Here is a 24,813-nt window from a genome sequence, read left to right as displayed (position 1 = left end):
TAAAAATTGAAGTTTGAAACCTTCTTAAGTCCCCACACGTCACCTTGAAAGACCTTCTTAGCTTCTCAAATGTTTGAAGCTCAAAGCCTGTGGATTGTACTAGTATGACTGAAAAACTCATTTTTTGCAGCAGTTTTTTTCTTGGGTGTTCAAATTCTGAGGCGGAAGAACATAAGGGATAGAACGAGATCTGACCATTTACTATATTCTCCAGTGAAAATCACTTACATAACTTAAACGTATATAATCAACGCAGTTCATGCCTTGCAGTGTCAGCCTGACTCTAAGAACTTGCCACAGTTGCAGAGCATGCTGGCTCCCAAAACTGCGCTGTTCCAAATTAGCTGTTTAGATGTCTAAAGTATATTTCCTTTAAAAAACCCAACCAACCAAACAAAAAAAATAATTGGGCAGGTGGCAGATCTCTGCTGCTTACCTGGAGATACTCTGTGCTGATAGAGAGCTGCGGCTGGAGTGGGACGTCATAATTTACTACAATTTATTTCTGTCATGGTCTAACCATTCACAGATAGGTAAGAAAAGGCCTTATTTTTTTCTTTCTCCAGCTGCAACGTAATGAGGTGACATATACCAAAATCTGCATTTCCACTGCATACAAGAAGCTGGGGGGGAGCCCCAAAAGCCTTGCTGTGCACAGGGCTCAACTGTCATGGAAGTAAGAGAGGATGCGAGTGGCCACGCACTTCTGTTATTCTCTACCCTGTGGTCTCTGCTAGACCCTGGTGCATCCTCTTTATAAGGAGCTACTATTACAGTAGGGTGTCACTTCAATCCCTGTTCACAGGTGTTATTTCACTGTTGCTGGTTGGGTTTTTTTTGCTGTGAGATAATCAAGACATAAAGACAGATAATTTTAGGATGACTCTGGCTAAGGCTTCTGGTAAAATCATTGTGCCCTTTGTATTTCTGTTCAAATTTCCAGGTAAAGTCCTCCATGCAGAGTTCTGCTCTTGCCTCAGGATCTTACTCCAGTTCTGCAGTCCCAGGGATGGGATGCTTTTTCTGACTTCAGCCCACCGGGGAAAGCATGGCTGTCTCAGTGGTGTTCACGCCTGCCGTGCAGCTCCTATTCCAAGGCCCTCTGTTTCTGCACTTAGGGCTATGCACTCTGAACGCATTGCATTCAAGCACCAGACTCTGCCCAGGATCACACATAGAGATGCCTTGTAAGTTGTGAAATGCCTCTGAAAGGGTATTTCAAGGAGCCTTGTAAGTACCATCCTGCTAGCATCTCTCTCTGAGCAGTATGGAGTCATCGCTGGTTTTATTCCTCTTCTTCTGAGGCACTAGGCACAGTCATTGTGTGGATAGGCTGGAAGCTGAGATGTTGTGACCTAAAAGGACAATCTGCATGAAATTCTTGGAAGGTGAAAAGTTCTATATGCGTGGGTTTACCTATTAGTGAGTGTGGAAGGTTTTCACTGCTGTCCTTGCCTATCTTTGAAAGCATGTGATTTAATTTCTTCCCCTTACCAGGTTAGTTGCTCTTGCTGTTTCCTCCTTCCCCTCCCGCTTTTGTATATGGCTGCTGCTCTTGATACAGCTTGTGTCTACTTTATACAATCCTTGCTGTCTTGCAATTCAAAACTGCCTTCGGTCTTGAGCAGAGCACAATCAAAAGCAAAGCATATCATGGCCACAGAGCAATATTGCCTCATGCAGCAGCTTTGAAGTAACAACCCTGGTTTCTCACTTTGCTTAACAGCTTCTGTTTCAGACCCATTTGACCCAGTTTTTCCAGGGCTTGAGAACTCATTGCCTGCTTTACTTGGTGTCTGCTGTATGGCTCACTCTGTTCAGTGATTTCCGCTTGACCTTTCCAGTTTCCATAGCTTCTTTGCGATCAGCCAACCAAAGGGCAGGTGCTGAATATGTTTAAGGCAGCAGGTTGCTAATGTGGGCACTGTTTAGCCAGCGCATGTGCATCTCTACAGCAGCATGATGAATGACAGGAGGATGTACATCTTGCTGATAGAAGGCGGATGATCTCAGAGAGCCTGAAGGATTTGCATAGGAGAGCCAGTGCCAGGGAATATTAAATATTACTCCATGTCCAGAAATAAAACTCTGCAGATACTATCATGCTGAAAGGTATTTGTCTGTATCTTCCCTTCCGGTTGTTACCCAGAGAACTCCTCAAGGCCAGCACGTAATTTTGCAAACATTCAATGCCTTCTGTAAGTGACTGCATTCTGTACACATCTTGTCTTTTTGATTGTGATGCTGGTTTAGACTGTATATGTCCTTTCATGTCCAGGAGACTGAACCTGTGTGGTTTTGCTTAGAGAACAATAATTTTTAAAGTTAAAGAATAATTCTATTTCTAAATCCATTGCACTTTATCCTTTCCCCTGCAGAACATGATTATTTATAAAGGTAAAATAGCTTACTAGATTCTAGGGACTGGGTGGCTTAAGGGAGCAGTTATAGAAGTGAAAGCTTCACTTTCCAAGTTGCTGACTCAATTCCCATTCGCGTATTAGTGAGCAATGTTGCCATCTGACAGCTGCCTGCAGCTCCCATCAAAATGAGATGGTGGTTCAAGTCCAGTCCTCAAGGCTGAAGGGAAACTGAAGGAAAACAAAACAAAAAAAGCCCCTCTAATTTGTCCTGCAGTTTGGGACCCTGTGGGCACCCTCGGATGAGTGCCAAGAACATAGATGGGAGATGCACACGTGGCGATCTCTACCTGGAGACCATCCTTATCTCAGTGAGTGAACTCACACCATCCTTCGCAGGTCAGGATGTTACTCATCTTCCAAGGTGCTTCTCAGCAGGGGCGACCTGATGAGCCAAATGGTAATCTTAAAATGTGGTGGGTGCTGGGTGGTTTTAGTTAGCTTAGAGATGTGTACTGGTGGCTCAATTTTCTTTGAAAAAGACTCATGTTTAAAGAAGTATATAATTTCTGCAAAAATGCATTAGTTTGGCATTCCTGAAAGTCCTTACGTCTTCCAAGTGTAACACACTTCAAGGCTTTCCAGGAATAAGGAAGCAAAATTTGACCTCTTAGATGAATCAGCTCCTATGTTTGCAGAGGCAATACCAGATTTGTAGATGGATAGTGCTAACGTGGTGCCATTATAAGCCCACATGTGCTGCCTTCAGAGCTTGCCAGTAATCAGAATGTTGCTGATTTCATACCTTGATTTCAAGTTACTAGAAAGGTGCATAGGCCCTCTAGGAGATAAGAAGATTGGAAAGGAAAGATTGGAATGGGCAACACAGGGGAAAATAATCAGCAAAGTCTGCATTTAGGAAACAGAAACTCCCCTGGGAAAACATCTTTTCAATCACTTATAGTTACAGCTGCCCACTGATAACCCCAGGGCCAGGGTGAGACATTAGATTAAGCCCATCAGGTGTGCTGGATCACACAACCTGGCTGATTTAATGAGTTGCTTCAATAGGTATTTACAACTGATGTGAATTAATCTCTTTATCGCATGACTGGATCTCATTGTTAGAAGTCACGTTGCCTGATCTGGCAGACTGTGCAGCCTGGAAGATCAGCTCAGCAAGCAAGGTTAAGCCATTGGAAAGCACCTTTTCTTAAGCAGAGATGTGGTTCTACCTGCCACTTAAATACTAATATATTCATTCTTTCTCTAATTCATGAGGGTGTATGGGGATGCTGCCCAGTCTTCAGAGGCAAAGAAAATCTGAGTTTGTTACAGTGTTGGTCTCCTCTGGGTGAAAAAAACAGAGCAGAAAAACCCACCTCACATGGAGTTTGCCCATCTCCTCACTCCTGCGTGCTCAGAAGTTTTATTTAGAGACACAAAATTCACATGCCAGCTGTCCCTTGCAAATGGTTAGTGGCAAATGCAACTCACCGCAGATAAGCAGTCCTGATATTTCCTTCTTATGCTAGCTCTGTCCTTACACAGGAAAAGCCAAACATGGCACCTTTCGTGTGCACAGGAGGTTTTGGGATTGGAGGGATCTGGAGTCAGTGTTGGTAAGGAGAGGTGTGGGATGAGACCAAGAAGCTAAGGACATGACTTTTTGTTCAACTTACAGTCCTGCTATAGCATAAGCAGACCCTGATGAAAGGGTAAGAAAAGCAAGGGGGTTGATTTCTGCACTGTCAGTTCAGACTCTTTTCAGGAAACGGAACATGTTTTATAAATATGCCTGTGTAGGTACTTTAGCATGTTGGAATATGTTGGGCTTGGTTAGTGCTAAAAAATACCTTCTTGATTCTTTGTTACCTTTGTTCTCATTATAAAGTAGTTGATGAGTTTGTCTTTGAACAATGAAGCTTACCTGATAATTTTGGAACATTTAGACAGTTTTGTTGGCGGTTGCCTTTTTTTAAGGTCAGTAGGAGGACACAAAGTACATTGATGCATAAAAATTAGGGTGAGTCAAGAAGGCAAACTGGAGAGCTAAGTTGTTGATTATATTTCATATGTCAAATGTTCTTCTGAAAAACAAAAGACATTAGACATGAACAGGAAAAATATCTGTACTCTCATACCATGCACAGGTTAAATTCTATGTTGGTCGCTTCCTCTTCACATATTCTGTTTAATGAAGGCCATTGTTTAAGGTTAAATAGATTAGTTTCACACATCTTGGAAGCCATGGAAAGATGAAGAGCAGCAAACAGATGAGATGCTCAGGAGAACCACACTTTCTATTTCTGGCTTTGAGGTTGCCCATCCCAGTGGCATCTCTCTGCCTTATGTTCCTTCTGAAAAAGTAATTAATTCAAATTGCTCTTTTGGTAGAACTTTTGTGTTAGAAGACATAAAACCTCCACACTGAACCTGTGCAAGGAGAAGTCCATGATCTTTGCCTGTCACAATATAACCCTCTTGCAGCTTCTGTACGTGCATTGGTGGGCAATTTCAGAGAGAAAAAGTACAGATTATGTCCCAAATTAACAAATATTTTCCCACCACTGCTTAAACTGAAATCACTGATAGCATTTTGGAGTTAGCATTGCTCTGGTGTAGCAAGATCCCTTTATAACTCTTGCCCTTGGATGTCTGTACTCTCATGCAGGCATAAATGCACAAATGATTTATGCCTGATTCACATTTTTAAGGCACTCCCAAGAAATTAGAGAAGAAAGCAATAATCCATTGAGCTGCCTGCCATAAGCTAGCTGAGGCTGGCTCATGGGTCTACACCAAGACACCAGCTCATCCAGTAAAAATTAGATGGCCTGGGATGTGGTGGGAAACCTAGCTGGCTAATTTAAGCTAGATAGCTAACTCTTGGATGGCTTATGTTATGAGACATGATGCCTGGCTTGATGCTCATATGTTGGCCCAATCAGTTTCACACCAGAGTAATTCAACTTTTCCATGCAGATGTGAGAGGAGAATGAGGTATTTAAATAGTTAAAGATTTGTAAACATGGAGTATAAAATAGGTGCTGTCTCATGACTTTTAATTGCTGTGTTAGCTCTGTGTGCTGCTTGAATGCTTCATTCAAGGCTTTTAATAGCAGTAAAAGACATCATCACCTTTGTTGAGAGTGAGATAAATATAATGACTGCTAGCTACACTGTAGAGTAAGAGTTTGTGACCTCTGTCCTTCTTACTTGCACTTCAAAACTTTTACTTTACTATTTTCAAAGGAACATTGTGTGAACTTAGCAAAAACCTGACTTCAATTTGAGTTTTTCAATTTGAATTTGTTGGGCCCTGTTCTGTTTAATATCTTTATCAATGATTTGGATGAGGGGATTGAGTGGACCCTCAGCAAGTTTGCAGATGACACCAAGTTGGGAGGGAAGGCTGATCTGCTCGAGGGTAGGAAGGCTCTACAGAGGGATCTGGACAGGCTGGATCAATGGGCTGAGGCCAATCGTATGAGGTTCAACAAGGCCAAGTGCTGGGTCACAACAACCCCATGCAATGCTACAGGCTTGGGGAAGAGTGGCTGGAAAGCTGCCTGGCAGAAAAAGACCTGGGGGTGCTGGCTGACAGCTGGCTGGATATGAGCCAGCAGTGTGCCCAGGTGGCCAAGAAGGCCAACAGCATCCTGGCCTGTTTCAGAAATAGTGTGGCCGGCAGGACTAGGGAGGTGATCGTCCCCCTGTACTCGGCACTGGTGAGGCTGCACCTCGAGTCCTATGTTCAGTTTTGGGCCCCTCACTACAGGAAAGACATTGAGGTGCTGGAGCGTGTCCAGAGAAGGGCAACCAAGCTGGTGAGGGGCCTGGAGCACAAGTCTTATGAGGAGCAGCTGAGGGAACTGGGGCTGTTTAGTCTGGAGAAAAGGAGGCTGAGGGGAGACCTTATCGCTCTCTACAACTACCTGAAGGGGGGTTGTAGTGAGGTGGGTGCTGGTCTCTTCTGTCAGGTGGCTGGAGGTAGGACAAGAGGAAATGGCCTCAAGTTGTGGCAAGGGAGATTTAGGTTAGATATTAGGAAAAATTTCTTTACTGAGAGCGTTGTCAGACATTGGAATGGGCTGCCCAGGGAAGTGGTTGAATCACCATCCCTGGAAGTATTCAAAAAGCACGTAGACAGGGTACTCCATAACATGGTTTAGTAACATGGTTTAGTGGGCATGGATGATGGTTGGACTTGATGATCTTGAAGGTCTTTTCCAACCTAAATGATTCTATGATTCTAAGATATGCTTACACTTATTATAAATGCAGCAAAGTAAGGAACAGTTTTTTTCCTAATTCTTTTCAAATGCGTGACTTTGTGTGTGCTCAGCTGATCATGTCAGGAAAGACAGTTAAACTTTAGCTAGTGGAGGTGGCCTCATTTCCTCAGGGGCAAGTGGTTTCAGAAGTCGCTACTGGTGCACTTTGTCCTTTGGCAGGGACGGGGAGACACGTCTGGTTTAATGCTGACAGTTCTCTACATTCATATGCATACCATCAGTCTTACTGTTTCTTCATTTGGGCCTTTCACACAAGACTAGCAGGGAAAGAAGCATTTCTTTTAGTGAAAAATGTGATTGTGAAAACATAAATTATCAGAAGGCTGCAGGCATAGGTTGCTCTCTTCTAAAACTAATTGTAACCCACTTTTATTTAGCATTTGACATTGTCCATTTAATTCAGCACTGGAGTTTTATACAGGTTTCTAAAGCGTCACAGTTTCATTATCTGCCTTCAACAGCAAGAAACAACATAGGTGAGCTATGTTTAACTCAAAAGAAGCAATAAAAGAACATATGCTTATTAAGCAGTAATAGAAGAATCCTACTAAGCTATCTCTAAAATTGCTTCCTAAACTAGAAGTATGCATTCTTCAAATGAGTATTGGGTACTCTTCTCCCAGAGGGAGCCAGTTAGTATTTATTATCAACATTAATGTGGCTGAGAGATACATGTTGGCCAATGACAGATTGCAGTATGAGCAAAGTAGTTTTGAGAGGTAGTTATATATCTCCTCCTGTTGGATAAAGACTTCCTAATCTGAATTTATCTAAAGAAAAATTGACAGAGCAATCAATATACTTACTCAGAGACTAACTGTGGGTGGATCTGGCACAGAAAACACAACCAGGAGTTTATACCAAAGTCTACTGAGATCTGTGTTAAGAAATTGTGTTTTTCTGAGCTTCTACTATTTTGACAAAATTGAAAATCATATTCTTATCCATTCAAATAAAGAGTTAGTGATCTGAGATACAATCACTTTGTAAAGAGTATTAAATTACATCTCTGTACATAGACATTGTGCTACTACATATTAATATACCCTGTTGTACCTGGAAAAGTAATGAAATAGTTGTTTCTGAATTCTCAACTATTTGCTAAAATTTGTTGTAAAACCTTTCTTTTTATCCAGAAACAAAATTGCCTGTGCAGTAGTATTTCCACCCCACCCCCCCTTTTTTTTTCTTTCCTCCCCAGAAGGAAGAATTAATGGACCATTCAGAAGGAAACAATCTCTGTGAGGAAAGATGCAAATCAATCATCTGTGAGTGGCTGATGTCCCCACACAGTCACTTGTGCTGGGCAGCCTACAGGGGATGGAAGAATACCCCTCTCTGCCGACCTGCTTCATCCTGAGGAAGGGAGTTTGCCATTGCCTGCTGGGTGGAGTTGTCTTACCTCCTATCCTACCCCTCAGACCAGGATTGTTCCTCTGTCCGTCTTGCCCTCCAGCATACTCTAGGCTCAGAATAAAAGGCAAGGAAAAAGTTAGAGGAAAAGTCTCACTGGGGGCAGAGAGAGCACCTCAGAGACCAGGGACTGACAGAAATGTCAGTGGCTGTAATAACCACCTAGGATTCACAGACTACTTAAAAGGAATGCAGAACAAGCATTTGCCAAAGATGAAATTTGCTCCTTTCTCTGAAGTGCAGGTGAGCTGGCAGTTGTAAAAAAATCTGCAGATGTTCTTGAAGAAAAGGAAAAATTTGTCAGTGGCTTTGAGAAAATGCTTATACTGGTCTTGGGACAGCAGGATTACTCTCCTGCTACAGATTGTTGGTTCAGGAGCAAAACCTATGTTTGCTGTGATATAAGCTGGTCCTGCTCCACTTCTGTTGGGCCCACTCCCGTGAGAGCTGGATGGCACGATCATGAGCATTTGTCTCCTGGACACGTGTAATGCAAAGACCTCTTCTGCAGAAAGAGGCAGATGACTGCAGATCTCAAGGGAACAAATTTATTTCTTTGCTATTCCAGTTTATTGCAGTGGTAGCCATCAAATAACTATTGCCTCAGGTTTTTAAACATCAAACTCATAGCCTTTTGATCTGGGGCAGTCCTCTGTGACACTACAGGTTTTTTTCTGTTAGCCTCTACATTCCTCCACTGCCGCCCATTTGTAGCCCAGCATTCCCATCACAGCTGGGCTGTTTTAGAAGATTTTCAGTAGTAATCTGTAAAAAGTATATGTTAACTGTTTTTTTAAAGGTTCTTTAAAACCCTATCTGGCCTGGAAAGATGCTCTGGCATGGGACCCCCAGGCAGACTGCGGTTGCTTGCTAGCTCTCAGCTTGCTTGTGAGCACAGACAACTTTCTCATCAGCACTTCTCTCTTCAGCTCCCACTCAGGGTGACAGGCACAACTGTATTTCCCTTCACTTGTTCTTTTCACAGCAGTTCTACGTAAGACTGTAAGCTCCATGGTATGTACGCTATCTTTTACAGTCCCACAAAAATTTGGCTGTCTCAGTGGTACAATTACACATGCCCCCAACACAACAGTGCTGACAGACCTCCTTGAAGTCATTACCTGCACCGTGCTTTGGATCAAGGCCTAATGAACTGCAATTATTTGAGGAGGGGCTTATTATTAAGCTGACACCTTTATCACTAGACCAAATCCCTCAGTTCTTTGCTGAGGCAAAACCCTCCCAGTTGCAGTCAGTAAAATCCGTAGGCTGTAGCTGCATGCTGCATGTCTGAAGCAAAGCATAATAGTTTAATTATCTTTTGAATTGGTACGTAACTCCTAATAGGTGCCATCTATCAGTACAGAAATGGAAACAAGGACTGAAATGTTAACATTGCTCAGTTTAGTTCTGTCAAGGTGAAATACCAAACCAGCTTTTCTCCTTGGAGAAGAGACCTCAGCATTACCAAGGCACGGGTTGTTGATTTGAAGCCATGGACTTCCTTCTTTTAATCAGTGTAATCAGTGATGGGTAGATAATGAGCAAATGCATCCAGCTGCAAATTTCACACAATATATGGTCCACAAGCCTTTGGAACACAAATACTGTAAAAAACCAGTTTGAAGTGGGTTTGCTGCAAGCAGAGACCAGTGGAACTCTGCACGCTGTCAGGACCTCACGGCCCACTGCTATGTGCAGTACTGTGCTTTAGAGTACTAGACCTTCTGGAGAGATACAGTACTTGGCTAAATCTCATCCCTGTGGTCTGATCCTGCAAACAAGATATGGTGTGTGAATTTAAGATACCCGATTAGAAGGTACCACAAAGTGATACACAAATACTGATTAATAAATAGCAGCCCTGCAAGGATTTTAGTCTGGAGCTTGTTTGTAGCTAGACTGAATTAATTGGCTTTACATTGCAATTCTGGAAGTTCAGCATATGCTTTTCTGTGTGAATAGTCCCCTTGAAATCACTGGAAACAACTATCAAGATTGTAGCAAGCTTCATGTCTGCCACTGATCTGAAGCCGACTGCCAATGTTTACACAGAGCATGATTTTTTAAATTGCATGCTTTCTTTGACTTTGATAGGATTATTTGCCCCAAGTCATGGTGAGTTGTTTGTATGATCTGGGATTTAACCTCCTAGGGGAAGTCTCCTTTTCAATTCCTGCCCCTTTTCCAGCTCTACAAATTTCTCCTTGGATTAGGCATTTCTACCTGCTGTGAAATGGATTGTCCACCCACAGTTACATCTGAAAAATGACAATAGAGAAGACAGAGTATGTTATCCTGTGCTTAAGCACCTCTGTAGAAATGTGGAGTGACAGCAGGATGACTGCAGCTGATGACAAAAAAAAAGGTATGGTTATGAAGCTGCATAGCTAGTAAATTATTTCAAAAGTTTGGGTTTGAATCTTTTTTTCCTTTTGGGCTCTATTGCTGGCACTAAGCTTTTGGTTCATAATGAAAAACAATATATATTTAGTCCTAATTACAGTCTATCACTTCATTATGTTAGTAATTTTGATTACTTTGCTACTTGAATCAGCACAAGGATAGATATCATTTGGAATAGAACACTAGGAAAATAACTCTCCCAAGAAACTAGTATGTTGGGTAAAAATATGTTGTTGTTGTATTGGCTGGAATCAGTAACACCCAAAGTGTGAAGGAAGTAAATGCTATCCCTATCTGCTGGCAATGTTGTACTCTCAGCTGCTGTTATCATTTCAAAATAATCCTCAACTGAGTGGAAGAGAATTCCTTTTGCTTTTCCTTGGAGTGACTGTTGTCCTCCTTCAGTGTGATGTATGCCATGGAGGAAGAAACTAAAGGGGCTTACTGCATATGTTTTTTCCATCTTACCAAGTCCAGAAATCATTTTCAGAGCAATCCTGTATAGTCACAAAGCTGTATCCAGTTAAAAGTTTATTGTGACATTATTATTAGAAATCGCTGCAGCAACAACTTGCTAAATGAACTGTTAAAAGCAAACCAGACTCACTGAACCACAATAAAATTCATTAAAGGCTGCTTGGGGCAACATATGGTCTTTGAAGGTCTTTATCTTTTTAACCATTCGTCTCTTCCAGCATCTGTGGCAGAGCCACCTCTCTTTTTATCTCATTTGAATGTAAATAGCCATTTCAAAAACTGCCACTTCCTTTCAGTGACAAGCTTATTTGGTGGTGTGTTACTGTTAAATCGATCTACTGACATGCAGAAATGTGAATTGGGGGGGGGGAGGAATGCCTTTTTACATTCCTTCTGCTTTGGGAACTCTGCTTGAGTCTTTTGGGTTGTTGCTTTCCCCCCTGAACTCTGAGTACCTCTTTTGTGGTTGTTGGTCTTGAGGCTGAAGTTTCAGAGATGCTAAACCATTTTTTTCTTCAGATGACAAAAAAGGAGGTCCAAAACTGATTCCTGTAAACGGAGGACCCATAATTCAAGCCCTCTGTGCAAAATCCGAGCAGTAGCTTGCCTGTGCCTCAGAGCATGTGCCAACACTGCCGTCTAGCTTCTGCAAAGGTTTTGTATGCTTTTGCTTTGCTTTAGTTGCTCACGTTCATGTGTTAAAAAGCTTTGTGGAGCCTCCGATGGGGACTCAAGGTCATGTAGCGTTGAATTCTGTTCAGATACATGTGTTCCTTTCCACAGAAATGTTTGAAGTGGTCGCAGCATGAGATGAGTGATGGCAGATGGCTGTAGCAAACAGTAGAGGAGACCTGAAGTGGCAATGCAGCAGAATTCCCAGCCTGTATTTGCAAATAGAGAACTGAAACCTGTCTGTCCAAACTCCTGTGGGATTTTTGGTAGCACCACAACTCAGACAAACCAGTCCTAGGTCTGTTCAGTATTTCTAATCACAAAGCACTGGTAATGTCCTTGGAGAGGGTCCTCTGACTTGTCACCCTCCTCTGGGCTGAGTGTTGTCTTCTGCTTTCCTGCATCTCCCCTTACCCTTCTCCTTCTGTGTCTCACACCATGCATACATCTTTTTTTCTCTTTCACCACAAAATTTGTAGCTTTTGCTTCTAGTTCTGTGAGGACCTGGGAGCTATTTGTAGTCTGAAGTACTGTCTTTAGGTATATATGCATTTTATGTCTGGTCACCACTGGGATTTTAAAAGATTGTTAGGTTTCCATTTACCATGAACTTGTGTGTATTTACCAAAAATCTGTTTTTATACAGCTTTTAGGTTACAGGTGGTATTGCATAAATAATAGAGATGATAATGATAGCATGTAATTATTATTAAGCAAGCAGAGGACTCTAGAACTTGTGTAATTCCTCCATTTTCAGGCAGCATGTAATGCAGGAATTAAGCAATTATGTTCCAGCTTCCTTGCTGGTGTAATTTGGGAGAAATTGATTATCATCAGTATGTTAAAGTGATTTAAAGCCAAATCCAGCCCACAGTTGCCTGACTAATGATTTTGTTTCCATTTTTGATTGTTTTCAACAGCCTTCATTAAATAACTCAGCCACAACATTAGCTATCCTTACATATTCTTATCAACCTTATAATTAACATGTATCCATGGGTACTGTCTCATGTTAGCAAGACAAGATTGTATTTGAAGGACAGTCTTTTGTATGTGTTGAAGCAGCTGTTAGTGTGGCTGCATACCTGGCTGAATCAATTAATCATTTCATTAAGCAAAAGTCCTCTTAGCTATGCTAATCAAAAGCATGCTGATCATAATTTTTCCAAACAACCCCCTGAAACCTAAACAAACAAACAAAACACTTCAAGACTAATAAACCAGCCTTGCTCTGATAAATAAGCTATGCTTTATTAAAAAGGATTAAAAAGAAAATAAACATCTGAGGGAGATTTCATCAGCATTATGAATATATTCCTTTAGGGATGATAGCATTGGCAAAATAGGCATCTCTGGTGATCTCATCTGAATGGTTAATCCTGCCTAAACAGTTATTTGCTGTACCATTTTGAATGTGACAGGAAACACATGCATTCTGCTCTGCACTGCATATTCATGGGTGAGGAGAGGATGAGGGATGCTAAGCAGTGGGTCCAAGCCCTTCTTGTGACATCCCAGAAACAAGTTGAGGGGGTTTGCATGTTCTTGACTTCCATGAACAAGCACAGGAGCACAAGGTGAACAGAGAGTTTGAAAGGGAAGGGGAGGTGGAACATGTAACAGGTGGTAACACTGTAAGTGAGCAGCTTCAGAGACAGCTTCTTCAGAGAGAGGTAGCTCACAGTATTAAGAAATGAGACAGCTGGCATCAAAACTGCATAGGAAGTAAATTTTAAATACTGCTATTGATGATATGCTGAGCTTATATTCTCTTATTTCTAATTACTAGATATCTACTGGAGATCTTTTTAAATTACTTTCAATCCATGTCTCGATCTTGATCCTGGACAATGATCCTTATGACCTTGTCTTCAAGACAATGCATAACTTCTGGGCAGAAGAATCAGAGTGAAGATTTACTCCAATATGGGAAACTGAGCTGAGTCTAAACCTCAAGTTTCTAGGATTCCTCTGGCTACCTGGAGCTCTCCAGTGCATGTTATGATGATTTTAGTGGCACAATGCAGAGACTTTTCTCACTGAGATGGCAGTTTCAAATCCTTGCGATGAACATGATTTTAATTCTTGCTTGCCTGAAAGAGCTACTGTTATTGGGCAAGTAGCAGAGGCAAGCAGAAGGGTGAGCTGCAGACTGTGTGCTTCCCACTAGACTTGCAGGAGGTATTTCCCAGCTTCTGTGGGGGTTTTGTTCCTACTCCCATGTTACCTGGAAGACAAAAGTTGCTTCTTGCTGCTGCCATCATTCTGGCACGGCTTCAGGCAAATGTCAGGATGTGGAGCTGAGGATGTTTCTTAGACCCTTGACACTGACTCTGGCGTGGTGCTGTGATAGCAGCACAGGGGAGAGAAGAGGGAGAATAGTCAGGGCAGGGCAAAGAAGAAAAAGCTCTTGAGACTCTCATTTCTCTTAGTATCTGCAGAACCATCACACGGTTTTCTCAGTCAGCTAAGGACTGTGCCATAAAAAGAGCAAGTTCTCTTTCTGCCTCCTTGCTGTCACCGTGCACGGTCCTAGTCAGCAGCAGGGACGTTTTCGGTCGTTTCACCTCTGTTGTGAGCAGTCGTAGGCTCTGCCTTGGACTTCCAGGGACCAGAGACAACGGGGAGGTCCTGGGCCTCCGTAGGCTGTTGGGGAGGCACCCCAGAACACGCCGAGCAGCAGCTAACCCGAGGGGAGACAAATTCAGCCGGCGCTGCCGCTCCCCTGCAGCCCTGCGCGGCTCCAGCCGCGGTGCTGGCAAGCAGGCTTGGGAGCCATGCGAGGGAGTATTTTGCCATCTGGTGGCAGCTCGCAGGTAAACCAGCTCTGCGTGGTCACGAACACTCGCTACCCAGAAGGAACAAAGCCAGAATGGGCGATTTCCGTCGCGGTGGCTGCAAAATGGCACTTAGAAGGTTTGCAGCAGAGCGGAGCAACCCGAAACCCTGCAGTGACCGATACCTGCCCACCTGCAGCTCCAGGTGAGTGCCAGCGGTGGCACCTGAAGCGAAGGCTGAGAAGCAAACGGTGGGAGGCCACAACGTGGGGCAGGCTGGTGGTCAGAGGCTGTTTCTAACAGGGCCGGCCAGCCCCGCACCCGTCACTCCTGCTCTTGGCACCGTGCTGCTGGAGGTGGCCAGCTGGCCAGGGGAAGGAGAAGATAACTGGGCCGGGAGAGTGCTTTGAACACCACGGTGAGGACAACAGCGCACCGAAGCTAAGTTCTTACTGTGTGGACAGCAAAGGACGGTCTGGCCACTCAGCTTTGGCTCAGAGATAAAGTCAGTGGAGAGGCGGAGAGCCTCTCTGTCAGCACAGAAGCCTTTGTAGGGGCACTGCTGGGGCCTATGACAGTTGTCATGTATTCACAGGGTGATGCAGCTAACAAGGGAGATGCTAAAAAAACCTGGGAATCGAATAGCCTGAGCCTCCTGCTGACCTCCTTCCTCAGAGGAGCTGTTGCTGCTGTGCCCGAGAGGACATTGTCCCTGGTGCCAGGGCAAGCCAGAGAGAGGGCTGGGGGTTGTCCCCTCCCCGGGGACTGTGGGTCCCACTGTCAACAGCTTGGGCATTGCCGGTGCTGTGGCTGCTGCTCAGGACACAAGACCGAGGTCCCCCTACACCCTCGCTCCCACAAAGCTGCCGGTGGGGGAAAACCCCTGACACTCACTGACCAAGAGACTCCAGAGGACCCAACAGCCCAGGAAGCAGGGCCAGACCTCCCCAGGGGAAGGCTCTTCCCCAGCTTCAAGAGGTCTGCGGGTGGGATGAGGTGCTGCCGGCCTGTGGGAGGGGAACCACAAGACTTCTGGTCTTCCCAGCTGTGTGGAAAACCAGCACCCCAAACCAGATCCATTTAACTTCCAGAATTGCTTCTTTTCAGCTCATAAATGAAAATCCCCCTGTGAAGAGCCTGGGGCACCTTCCATCTTCCCATTTGGGTGACTCAGGGAGTTCCAGAGATGGACTCTCAAAGCGGATCCCACCTCACCTAAGAGCCAACACATGCACACAGCATTTAGGAAGTCGACTGAGTAGGACCATTCTGGATACAGATCCCTCCTATCGTGCCAGTGATGGGAGTGCGTAAGGGTCTTGGTGCCAGCAAAGGGTGCAGTGAAAGTCTCAGCTTCAGTCACTGGGACAGGACCAGTATGTGTGCCCCCAGTGCAGCTACTGGGGGAACCAGGGTGAGTAAAGCGAGCGAGTCGCAGCACCAGCATGCGGAAGACTGTGGGTTGCAGTGCACGTGCCTCGTGCTGCCTGCTGGGGAGCCAAAGTGGTTGCACCTCCCCCAAACACCAGGAAAAAGTGTTGGGGGTGGCAATGTAACTCCTTAGCACACTTCAAGGTGGGCTAGCTGGCAAGTAGGAGGCCCAGGGTCCAGGCAGGGTATCAGGCATAGGCCCATGCTGGTATCTGAGGAGATCTGCAGGTGCGGAAGGAACACTTGTTGGGTTAAGCGTGTCAGTGCATGTGTGTGTTTGCTCATAAGCAGGAAGCTGGACCAGCTGGTGTGTAGGAGTGAGTAAGAGGGCTCAGGATACGGGGCAGGGTTACTGGATGGACAGAAGGGCTGTGCTGGTACTCGGGGGATCTGTGAACCCATGTGGGCTTCCACTACTGAATGTCAATCCTTTCCGCCTATAGGAAAGAAAAGGGACATGGTGGGCTGTGCTCACGTTTTATGCGAGTTCTGGTAGTAGTACTACATGCAGGTGTTGTGGAAGGCAGCACTTGGTCTGTGGCAGTCTGCAGAGCTGACCCTGTCAGTGTCTTTTTTTATTATGCACATGGCTACGTATGCCTCTTGCAGGCACGTGCTGGTGCAGATCAGCAAGGAGAGATCTTTTTTCTGGTAACTGCTTGTGCTTTATTTACCCAACTGACAACAGGGCTCCTCCAGCCTTCCGATGGATTCCTCTGTCCTCTCAGAGACAACGCCAAGCTCCCGGCGGTGTCCTACAGGCTTTGCCATCGCCTAGGGCAGCCCCTGGGCCAGGAGGCCGCTCTCCAGCTGCCGCTGGGCGGCCACCCGTGACCCGTAGAGGACGAAGGCCCAGGAAAGCAACACCACGGCAGCTAGCACCTGCGGAACAAAACATTGCGCGCTGGTCGCGGCAGCACCGGGACCCTCCCGTCCGTTACCCGCCTAGGTGCCGGTATCCGCTGCTTCCACCGAGAGGTTCACCCAGCCCTGCTCCCCGCCCGCCCCGGGCAGTAAACCTGCCCCGCAGGCCGGGCGGCCTCGGACCTGGCACGCCCGGGCCTGCCCCCCCGAACCCCCGCCGCGGTTACCGCCACCGCCGGCCTCGGACCTGGCACGCCCGGACCTGCCCCCGCCCCCCCCGCCGCGGTTACCGCCACCGCCGGCCCCGGCCCGCACCAGGCGGCAGATGGGGCGCGGGTCCCGCCGCCCCGGCCCAGCCATGCCGGCCTCGCCCTCTCCGCTGCCTCCGCCCAGCAGCGCCTCCGCCCGCCGGCAAGATGTCGCCGCCGGCAGCGGAAGTGACGCCACACCATAGCGCCCGCGTTCCGCTCCCGGCAGGCAGCGCGGCGGCCCGGCGCTGCCCCGCTGGTGGCGGGGGGCAACCGTTCCCGTGGCAACGCCGCTTCCGCCGCCGCCGCCGATGGCAGAGCCGTTACGGCGCCTGGCGGAGGGCAGCCGCCGCCGCCGCCGCCGCCGCCCGCCGGGGGAGGAGAGGCGGGAGGTTCCCGGCTCCGGACGCTGCCGGACGCGCCACAGGCTGAAGGCGGCCGCGGCCCCGGCCCGCGCGGGCAGCGAGGGCCCGGCATCGGTGAGCGCGGGCGAGGGGGCCGGGAGCGGCGCCGGACCCTGCCGGTGGGCTGGCGGCGGCGGCCGCAGACGCGGGCGGGAGGCTCGGGCAGGCGGGAGCTGGGCGGGGAGGCGGCCCGCAGCGGGCGGGCGGGCGGCGGGGTGGGGGTGGGGAGCGGGGGGAGGTGGCGTGACAACCCCCCCCCCCCCCGCCGCCGCCGCCGCCGCCGCCGCCGCTCGCGTTGGTGACACCCCCCGCGTGCGCGTCCGTGCCCCGCAGTCGGTGCGTGTCGCTGCGCGTGTCCCGTGCGTGTCCCGTGCGTGTCTCGCCGGCCTGCGCGGCAGACGCCGTGCCCCGTGCCCCGCCGGTGGCCGTGTCCTGCCCCTGAGCTCTCCGCAGAGGGTGGGCGGGTGAGTCTCGAAGTAGCCAGGTAACTGGTTTGCGGCGGACCGTAAATGCCTGAGGATAACTCCGCTTGCTAAAACAACTTTAAAATAGGTGCATTTGTTGCTAACCGTGCTCGGCGGCCTGACTAGATGCAAAGGCAGCGTGTGCCTGGGGATGGGTGTAGGAATGACACCTGGCTGTTTCTGCTTCAGTCATCGAAACAGAGACTAATTTAGGCCGGAACGCATCCCCGGAGGTTGTCTAGTCCAACACCCGTTTGTGGTCCAGTGGGAGTGCCCAGCAAAACGTGGGCAGAGGGTGCAGGAACAGGACAGGTCCAGCAGAACTTGGAAATGGGCCGTTTAGTTCGAGTGCAATTATTGCTTGTTTTGACTTTTTTTCTTAAAAGGCAGAACTAACTGTTCTGCTATTTTTCGTATGTAAACGCTGGTCTCTTTTGGAAGTGTGTTTCAGAGGACACCGTGTTAATCATAAACTTACTGACCACGTCGGAGCAGGTATTTATGAGTGGGGAAGAAGACAGGAGTCCTGCCTGTTACCTTCATACATGCCAGCGTGATTCAAGCTCTGTTTAAAATTTGCAAGTCTGAAGAGCCAGATGTCACTGTGAATAGAAGCCAAGCAAAGTAGTTAGGTCATGCTGCCTCTTTGTTCCGTGTTAATGCTGGGTTTTGCAACCTTAAAGGCCACTGTTATGGGTTTCCGTGTCTAGACTTTTAAAGTTTTTGTCTCTCTGAGATAGCAATCATCCTTTGTCTCTTTCTTTTGTAGAACATGACTTCAGCAGATAAGGAGTTTTCAGAAGATAGCAACTTTTCGCCAAAAGCCAGCACCAGCAAGCTGCTAACAGATGCATCTCCTGACTCTAAATGCCCCATCTGCTTGGATAGGTTTGACAATGTCGCATATCTAGATCGCTGCTTGCATAGGTTCTGTTTCCGCTGTGTCCAGGAGTGGTCAAAAAACAAAGCAGAATGCCCCCTCTGCAAGCAGTCCTTTTTTTCTATTTTCCATACAATTCGTGCTGAAGATGACTTTAAGGAGTACATAATCAGCCCTTCAGAAAATAGTTCTTTTGCCAGCCCTGATGGCCGGAGATTTCGTTACCGTACCACCTTAACAGGAGAACGCCGCCCTGGCAGTTCCCCTTCCCGAAGGACGCTGTCCCCTCCGGATAATGGGATATTGTTTGAAGGGTTGTCAAGCGAACCAGTGCGGCAGAGAGATGGTGAGATTCAACAGATGATAAGGAGGCTGGCCTCCAGGAGGCAGGCTAGCGCAGAGGGCAGATCTCTGCGGCAGATTCAGGAGGAAGACATGATCAACTTCCGCAGAGCTCTGTACCGTACTGGTGTGCGTATTCGTAGTATTCAGGATGGTGGCCGCTACCGAGACATTTCAGCAGAGTTTTTCCGCTGCAACCCTGCTTGCCTTCACAGGTTGGTTCCTTGGTTGAAGCGAGAACTTACAGTGCTGTTTGGTGCCCATGGATCTTTGGTTAATATTGTACAGCACATTATCATGAGTAATGTGACTAGGTATGACCTGGAAAGTCAGGCCTTTGCTGATGATTTAAAGCCCTTTTTGCTGAACCGGACTGAACACTTCTTACATGAATTCATCAGTTTTGCCCGTTGTCCTTTTAACTTAGAAGCGTATGATCAACACGCCAATTATGACTGTCCTGCGCCATCATATGACGAAGGAAGCCACTCAGACTCGTCAATTATTACAATATCTCCAGATACGGCATGTTCTCAAGGGCCAGATAACAGTTTGTCTGTGACTGGTCTTGGTCAGGCCCCCTGGGATGATGAAACTCCAGGGCCTTCCTATTCCATTTCAGAAGAGGTTCGTGCAACCATAGCTTCTCCTCTGGAGATGTCAGAAACTTCTGATGAGGACTCTGCTACAAAGAGTCAAAGAACCAAACTGCAAACTCAGTTACAGACTAATGCTGACTTAAATGACAGTGACTCTTCCTCAGACAATTGTGTTATTGTTGGGTATGTTAAACCATTAGCTGAGAGGACACCAGAAGTGGTTGAGCTGTCCTCGGACTCTGAGGAGTCCATCAGGGGAGAGAAGAGGGAAGACGTGAAGAAACAACAGCCAATCCAGTGTCGCAGCTGGAGTGATAGTGAACCAAGCAGGAGCTTCTCGCCACGTTCCCCCACATGTAAGGAGGATGTACGTAGTTGCAGAAGCTGCTTATCTCCTGCAGTTGAGAAGACAGAGTCAAAAGATTATGAGAAAAACAAACATAAGGTAAAAGATCTGTCTCCGCAGCACTTGAGCTGGAGCCCCTCTCCGGGGAGTGACACAATATGCTCCCCTTGGAATCACAGGTTGTCTAGAAAGGGAAAGTCCAGGAGTCCACAATCCTCTTCACGAAACAGTCGAGGTAGTCATGGCTATCGGTCTAGGAGGGAGCGTCGTAGCAAAAGCCAACTTAAAAAGAGACGATCAAGAAGCAGAGATAGTAGCAAACATAGGAGCAAAAGAAGCAGCAGGAGGTCGAGGGCTCATGACACCAGAGCCTCTCTAAAAAGCCAGAGAGGCTCTTTAAGTCGTGAGAGCACTTCATCCAGAGAAGTAAGCAGATCACGATCACGTAGCAAAGGCCACGGCAAAAGGAGATCAAGAAGCAGAGACAGTGATCGTTATTATGCAAGAGACCATTACCAAAGTAGATACCAGTGGGGTTATGCTTTCTGTAGTCGAAAGGTGTTCGGAGATGGCTATGAATACTCCAGCAGGAGGAGGACGCAGTCTAATGCTTTCTATTCAAGGCAATCTGCTAGTCCAGAATACAGGATACGATCATTTATTGAAAGGACAGATCCGCATAGCCAGAGGGGACTCCAGGAGAGACACTTTTACTGTTACGAAAGATGCAGGTCAAGGAGTCGATCAAGCAACAGGTCAAGGACCCCTTCTGGAGGAACTGACAGAATGAAAAGTGAAAAGCCTGGTGGAAAAAGGAAGTACAAAACTCGCCACTTGGAGAATGCATTCACGGAGAGCACAAGTCTAGAAAGAGAAAATGACCCCAAGAAAACTGTCTCAAAATTCAGTGACTGCTACAAAAATGAAGACAGCCTTTCAGACAATCGAGCAGGCAGTGAGACAAAGCGTAAGAAAAAGAAAAAAAAGATGAGGAGTCCAAGTGTGGAGATAGTCTATGAAGGAAAAGCAACAGACACAACAAGGCATCTTAAAAAGAAAAAGAAAAAGCATAAGAAGAAACACCGGAAACATCACATGAGTAACTCGGCACATTCTTCTCCAGTGGTGATTACAATTGATAGTGACAGTAGCAAGGAGCCAGAAAGTACTGAACGTGACAGCAGCATTACTTGGACAGACACGACTCGGATAAATGAGAGGGAAAACGAGTCTCCCTCTTCTTTTCTGGGAATGACAGGAGATGGAGATGTTTACAGAGTTGGTGAGAAAACTGGAGGAGCAGCCAAAAGCTACAGTATTCCTACCAGAAGGGGAGACTTAGATGGTGACATTAGAAATGCTGATGTCAAACTTCGAGAAACAGCAGCTGATCAGAATCTTACCATACCAGACACCAGCAGTAATAGCCCTCACATAGAAAATGTAACCAGCTACATTCACGAAGCACCAGCAGCGCCTTCCAGTCAACTGCCTTCCCCCAGGATTTCCTTCCTAGAGCGTCCAGAGAGACGACCATTGATACTAAGACTGCCAAAGAGTCTTGTCAACAGATCCTCTTGGTTTGATTTCCCAGAAGAAAAAATGTAGCACTCTTTTCATGGAACACTTCTTAAAATGGTGAATTTGTTTTAACTACTTTTTTCCCCTTGAGAACAAAACCACCTGATATGATCTGTGTATATTAAAAGATGTCTGGGAAATGTGTAAAACCTTGGAATGTGTATGCACTTTTAAGTCAAAGAAGATAGAATATTGCTAGTACGTAACTTTTAAAGTTTCTCAGAAGACACTTTGGAAGTTCTAATTTCATAAAGCCATCCTGTACTCTTGTCGTATGTAAAATATATCCACAGGATATTTCAAAGTTTTGTTTAAAACCAATAACAAAAAAAGGAGCCCAAACCAAAAGCCAGAACATGCATTTTATGAAGATTGCTCTTAGACATAGGAAAAATTGCTTAGTTCATAAGAAATTATTCAGGCTGAATTCTACCATCATTTTAATCTATTTGGTTTAAGCTGATCTCTGCTGAAAAGTAGTCAGCAGTTTCTATATAGATCTTCAACAGGACTTCCAGTAAAGTAAAAGTGAGCTATGTCAAAATCTGAATAAAGCAATAAGACTTTTTTTTTTTTTTGAAAATGAATTTAAATGCGTGGACTGTATACTTTGCAAACAGAACATTTATCTTTAAGTTTTGGGTGTCTTACCAGTACAGACCATGGGATGTTCATGCTGTCAGGAGTACTCTGGGTTGGAAGGGACCTCTGGACGTCATCAGGTCCCAGCCTTCACTGAAAGCAGGAACAACTTTGATCAGATTGCTCGGGATTTGCTCAGTTTTGAATATTCCCAAGGCTGGATGGCCTTTCTGTGCTACCTCTTCTAATGTTTCCTTGTTGCAATCTATGTCTTCTACCTCACATCCTGTTGCTGTGCAACTCTCGAGGAGCCTGTTTTCCTTTTCTGTGTGCCCTACCACTACATATTTGAAGACATCTGTCTTGTCTGTAGCCTTAGCAGTAGAGCAGCTCCTCCTGACCTCTTTGCTTTAGTTCAGTTCACCCTAGGTGTCCTGCTGCATGTCTGTGCGAGGCACAGGGCTTGGGCAGGGTCTTGTTCTCCAGGTTTGGGCCTTCTCTGTCTGCACAGCAGTAGCTCTCAGGGCTGAACCAGGAAATTGCCTTCTGTCTCTCCTGTATTACTGCCTCCATGAGTGGTGGGTTTGACCTTGGCTGGTTGCCTGCCAGATGCACACCAAGGTGTTTTGTCACTTCCCCTCCTCCACAGGGTGGGGGAGAGAAAATATGATGGGAAGGCTCATGGGTTGAGATGAGGACAGGGAGATCACTTAACGATTACTGTCACAGGCCAAATAGGCTCAGGGACAATTAATTTATTACCAATTAAAAATTTAGTAGGATGATGAGAAACAAGGACAAAACTAAACCCACCTTCCCCTCCCTTCTTCTCAGGCTCAACTTCACTCCTTCATTCCTGACTCTTCCCCTCCCCAGCAGTGCAGGGGATGAGGAATGAGGGTTGTGGTCACTCCATAACACTGTTTCTGCTGCTCCTTCCTCCTTACACTGCTCCTCCACTCTAGTATGGGTCCTTCCTACAGCTTGCAGTCCTTCAGGAACAGACTGCTCCAGTGGGGGTCCCCCACGGGGTCACAGGTCCTGCCAGAAAACCTGTTCCTGTGTGGGCTCCTAAACACAGGCTGCAGCTCCTGCCAGGAGCCTGCTCCTGTGTGCTGTCTCTGTGGGTTGTACCTTCCTTCAGGGTGTCTTCACCTGCTCCAGTGTGGCTTTTTCCACAGGCTGCAGGTGGATATCTGCCCCACTGTGGTCTCCCCAAGGGCTGCAGGGGGACAGCCTAAGTCACCTTGGACTTCTCCAGGAGCTGCAGAGGAATCTCTGCTCTGGAGTCTGGAGCACCTCCCCTCCTTCTCTGACCTGCAGGGCTGTTTCGCTCATGTTTTTCTCACTCCTCTCAGAGCTGCCTGCAGCGTTTTTTACCCTGTCTTAAATACGTTTTCACAGAGGCACCACCAGTATGGCTGATGGCCTCAGCTGTGTCCTGTGTTGGGTCTGTTTTGGAGCCAGCTGGAACCGTCTGTGTCTGGCACAGGACAGCCCCATGTCCCTTCTCACAGAGGCCACCCTGCAGCACGCCTTGCTATCAAAACCTTGCCACATAAACCCAGTACACCCTAGCTTGACAGATAGGGATCCCACATGTCAGCTGCTAGTTGATTGTGTGTGCAAAGATAGTGATGAGCACATCTGGCAGCAGTGAAGACTCGGTATCTAAATCCCAAAGTGAGTCTGTTTTGGGTTTTGTGGCGGGGTTTTGGTAGCGGGGGAGGAGGCTGCAGCGCCGGCTCCTGTGAGAAGCTGCTAGAAGGTTCCCCGGCTCCAAGTTGGACCCACCGCTGGCCAAGGCTGAGCCCATCAGCGATGGTGGTAGCGCCTCTGGGAGAACAGATTTAAGAAGGGGAAACCTGCAGTGGGGGAGGAGAGTGGGATGTGAGAGAAACCTCTGTGCAGGCAGCAAGGTCAGTGAGGAAGGAGGGGGAGGTGTTTTAAGATTTGATTTTACTTCTCATTATCCTTGTTTTGATTTGATTGGTAGTAAATTAAAGTGCCTTTTTTTTTTCCCCAAGTTGAGTCTGCTTTTTGCCCATGACCATAAGGGGTGAGTGATCCTTCCCTGTCCTTGTCTCGACTCATGAGCGTTTCTTCATATTTTCTCCTCATCCCACCGGGGCTGGCGGGGAGGAGTGGGCAAGCGGTTGCATGGTGCTTTGTTACCGGCTGGGCTTAAACCATGACAGAGTCATTTCAGTAAGCTGCTGAACATGTGCTGCAGTCTTCTTCATTCCCTGCAAGGGACGGTGATTTCATAGCCATTCTGGATTAACAAGGTGACACCACACCTTCTAAGGTTTTCCTCCCTTCCAAGGGTGCTATTCTCTCTGGAACATGGGGGATTTTTTGAGAGGTTGTTGAGCCATTCGCTGCAATGACAGAGATGGAAGGATTTGCATGAGAATGAGTGTTCTCACAGAAGGTCAGGATGGTGTGGAAGATCAGTCTTTGGGGCTGGTAGAGGAAGAGACCATGACTGATGTGTGCAAAGCTCTGCATTGCCAAGGTCTGTCTGTCCAATGTTACCAACCACTGAGCATAGAACTGCAGGCATCACACCTGAGGGAGGGGAAAATATTCCTGATACCCAGGCCTAAGCTTCCACCGTTGGGGACCTTGCCAGTATTACGGAGGAGGTGCTGTCCTCGTAGACAGCT

At 46.8% G+C, this 24,813-nt stretch overlaps 1 protein-coding gene and 2 long non-coding RNA genes across 3 annotated transcripts in view; 2 read left to right on the top strand and 1 right to left on the bottom strand.

The window, feature by feature from the left end:
* LOC138683755 (uncharacterized) overlaps positions 1-11,125 on the top strand; it is a 34,985-nt gene extending 23,860 nt beyond the window's left edge. Inside the window, exon 4 of the long non-coding RNA XR_011323189.1 lies at positions 7,860-11,125. This is a non-coding gene — a long non-coding RNA (uncharacterized lncRNA). The remainder of the gene's footprint in view (positions 1-7,859) is intronic.
* Positions 11,126-16,478: 5,353 nt separating this feature from the next.
* Positions 16,479-17,146, bottom strand: LOC138683981 (uncharacterized). The gene is made up of 2 exons (XR_011323467.1): positions 17,014-17,146; positions 16,479-16,716 (listed from the first exon to the last, which is right to left on the bottom strand). It is a non-coding gene; the product is annotated as an uncharacterized lncRNA (long non-coding RNA).
* Positions 17,014-22,137, top strand: TOPORS (TOP1 binding arginine/serine rich protein, E3 ubiquitin ligase). Its single transcript, XM_069777619.1, is given in 4 exon segments — positions 17,014-17,186; positions 17,188-17,250; positions 17,252-17,425; positions 18,584-22,137. Coding segments are annotated over 4 exon segments (3,315 nt in total). The 5' UTR covers positions 17,014-17,114; the 3' UTR covers positions 21,590-22,137.
* Positions 22,138-24,813: the final 2,676 nt, after the last annotated feature.

This window comes from Haliaeetus albicilla, chromosome Z (assembly GCF_947461875.1).
Source record: "Haliaeetus albicilla chromosome Z, bHalAlb1.1, whole genome shotgun sequence".
NCBI classification, from domain to species: Eukaryota; Metazoa; Chordata; class Aves; order Accipitriformes; family Accipitridae; genus Haliaeetus; species Haliaeetus albicilla.
Note: the sequence above shows the minus strand (reverse complement) of the source record. Positions and strands in the feature narration are given on the sequence as shown.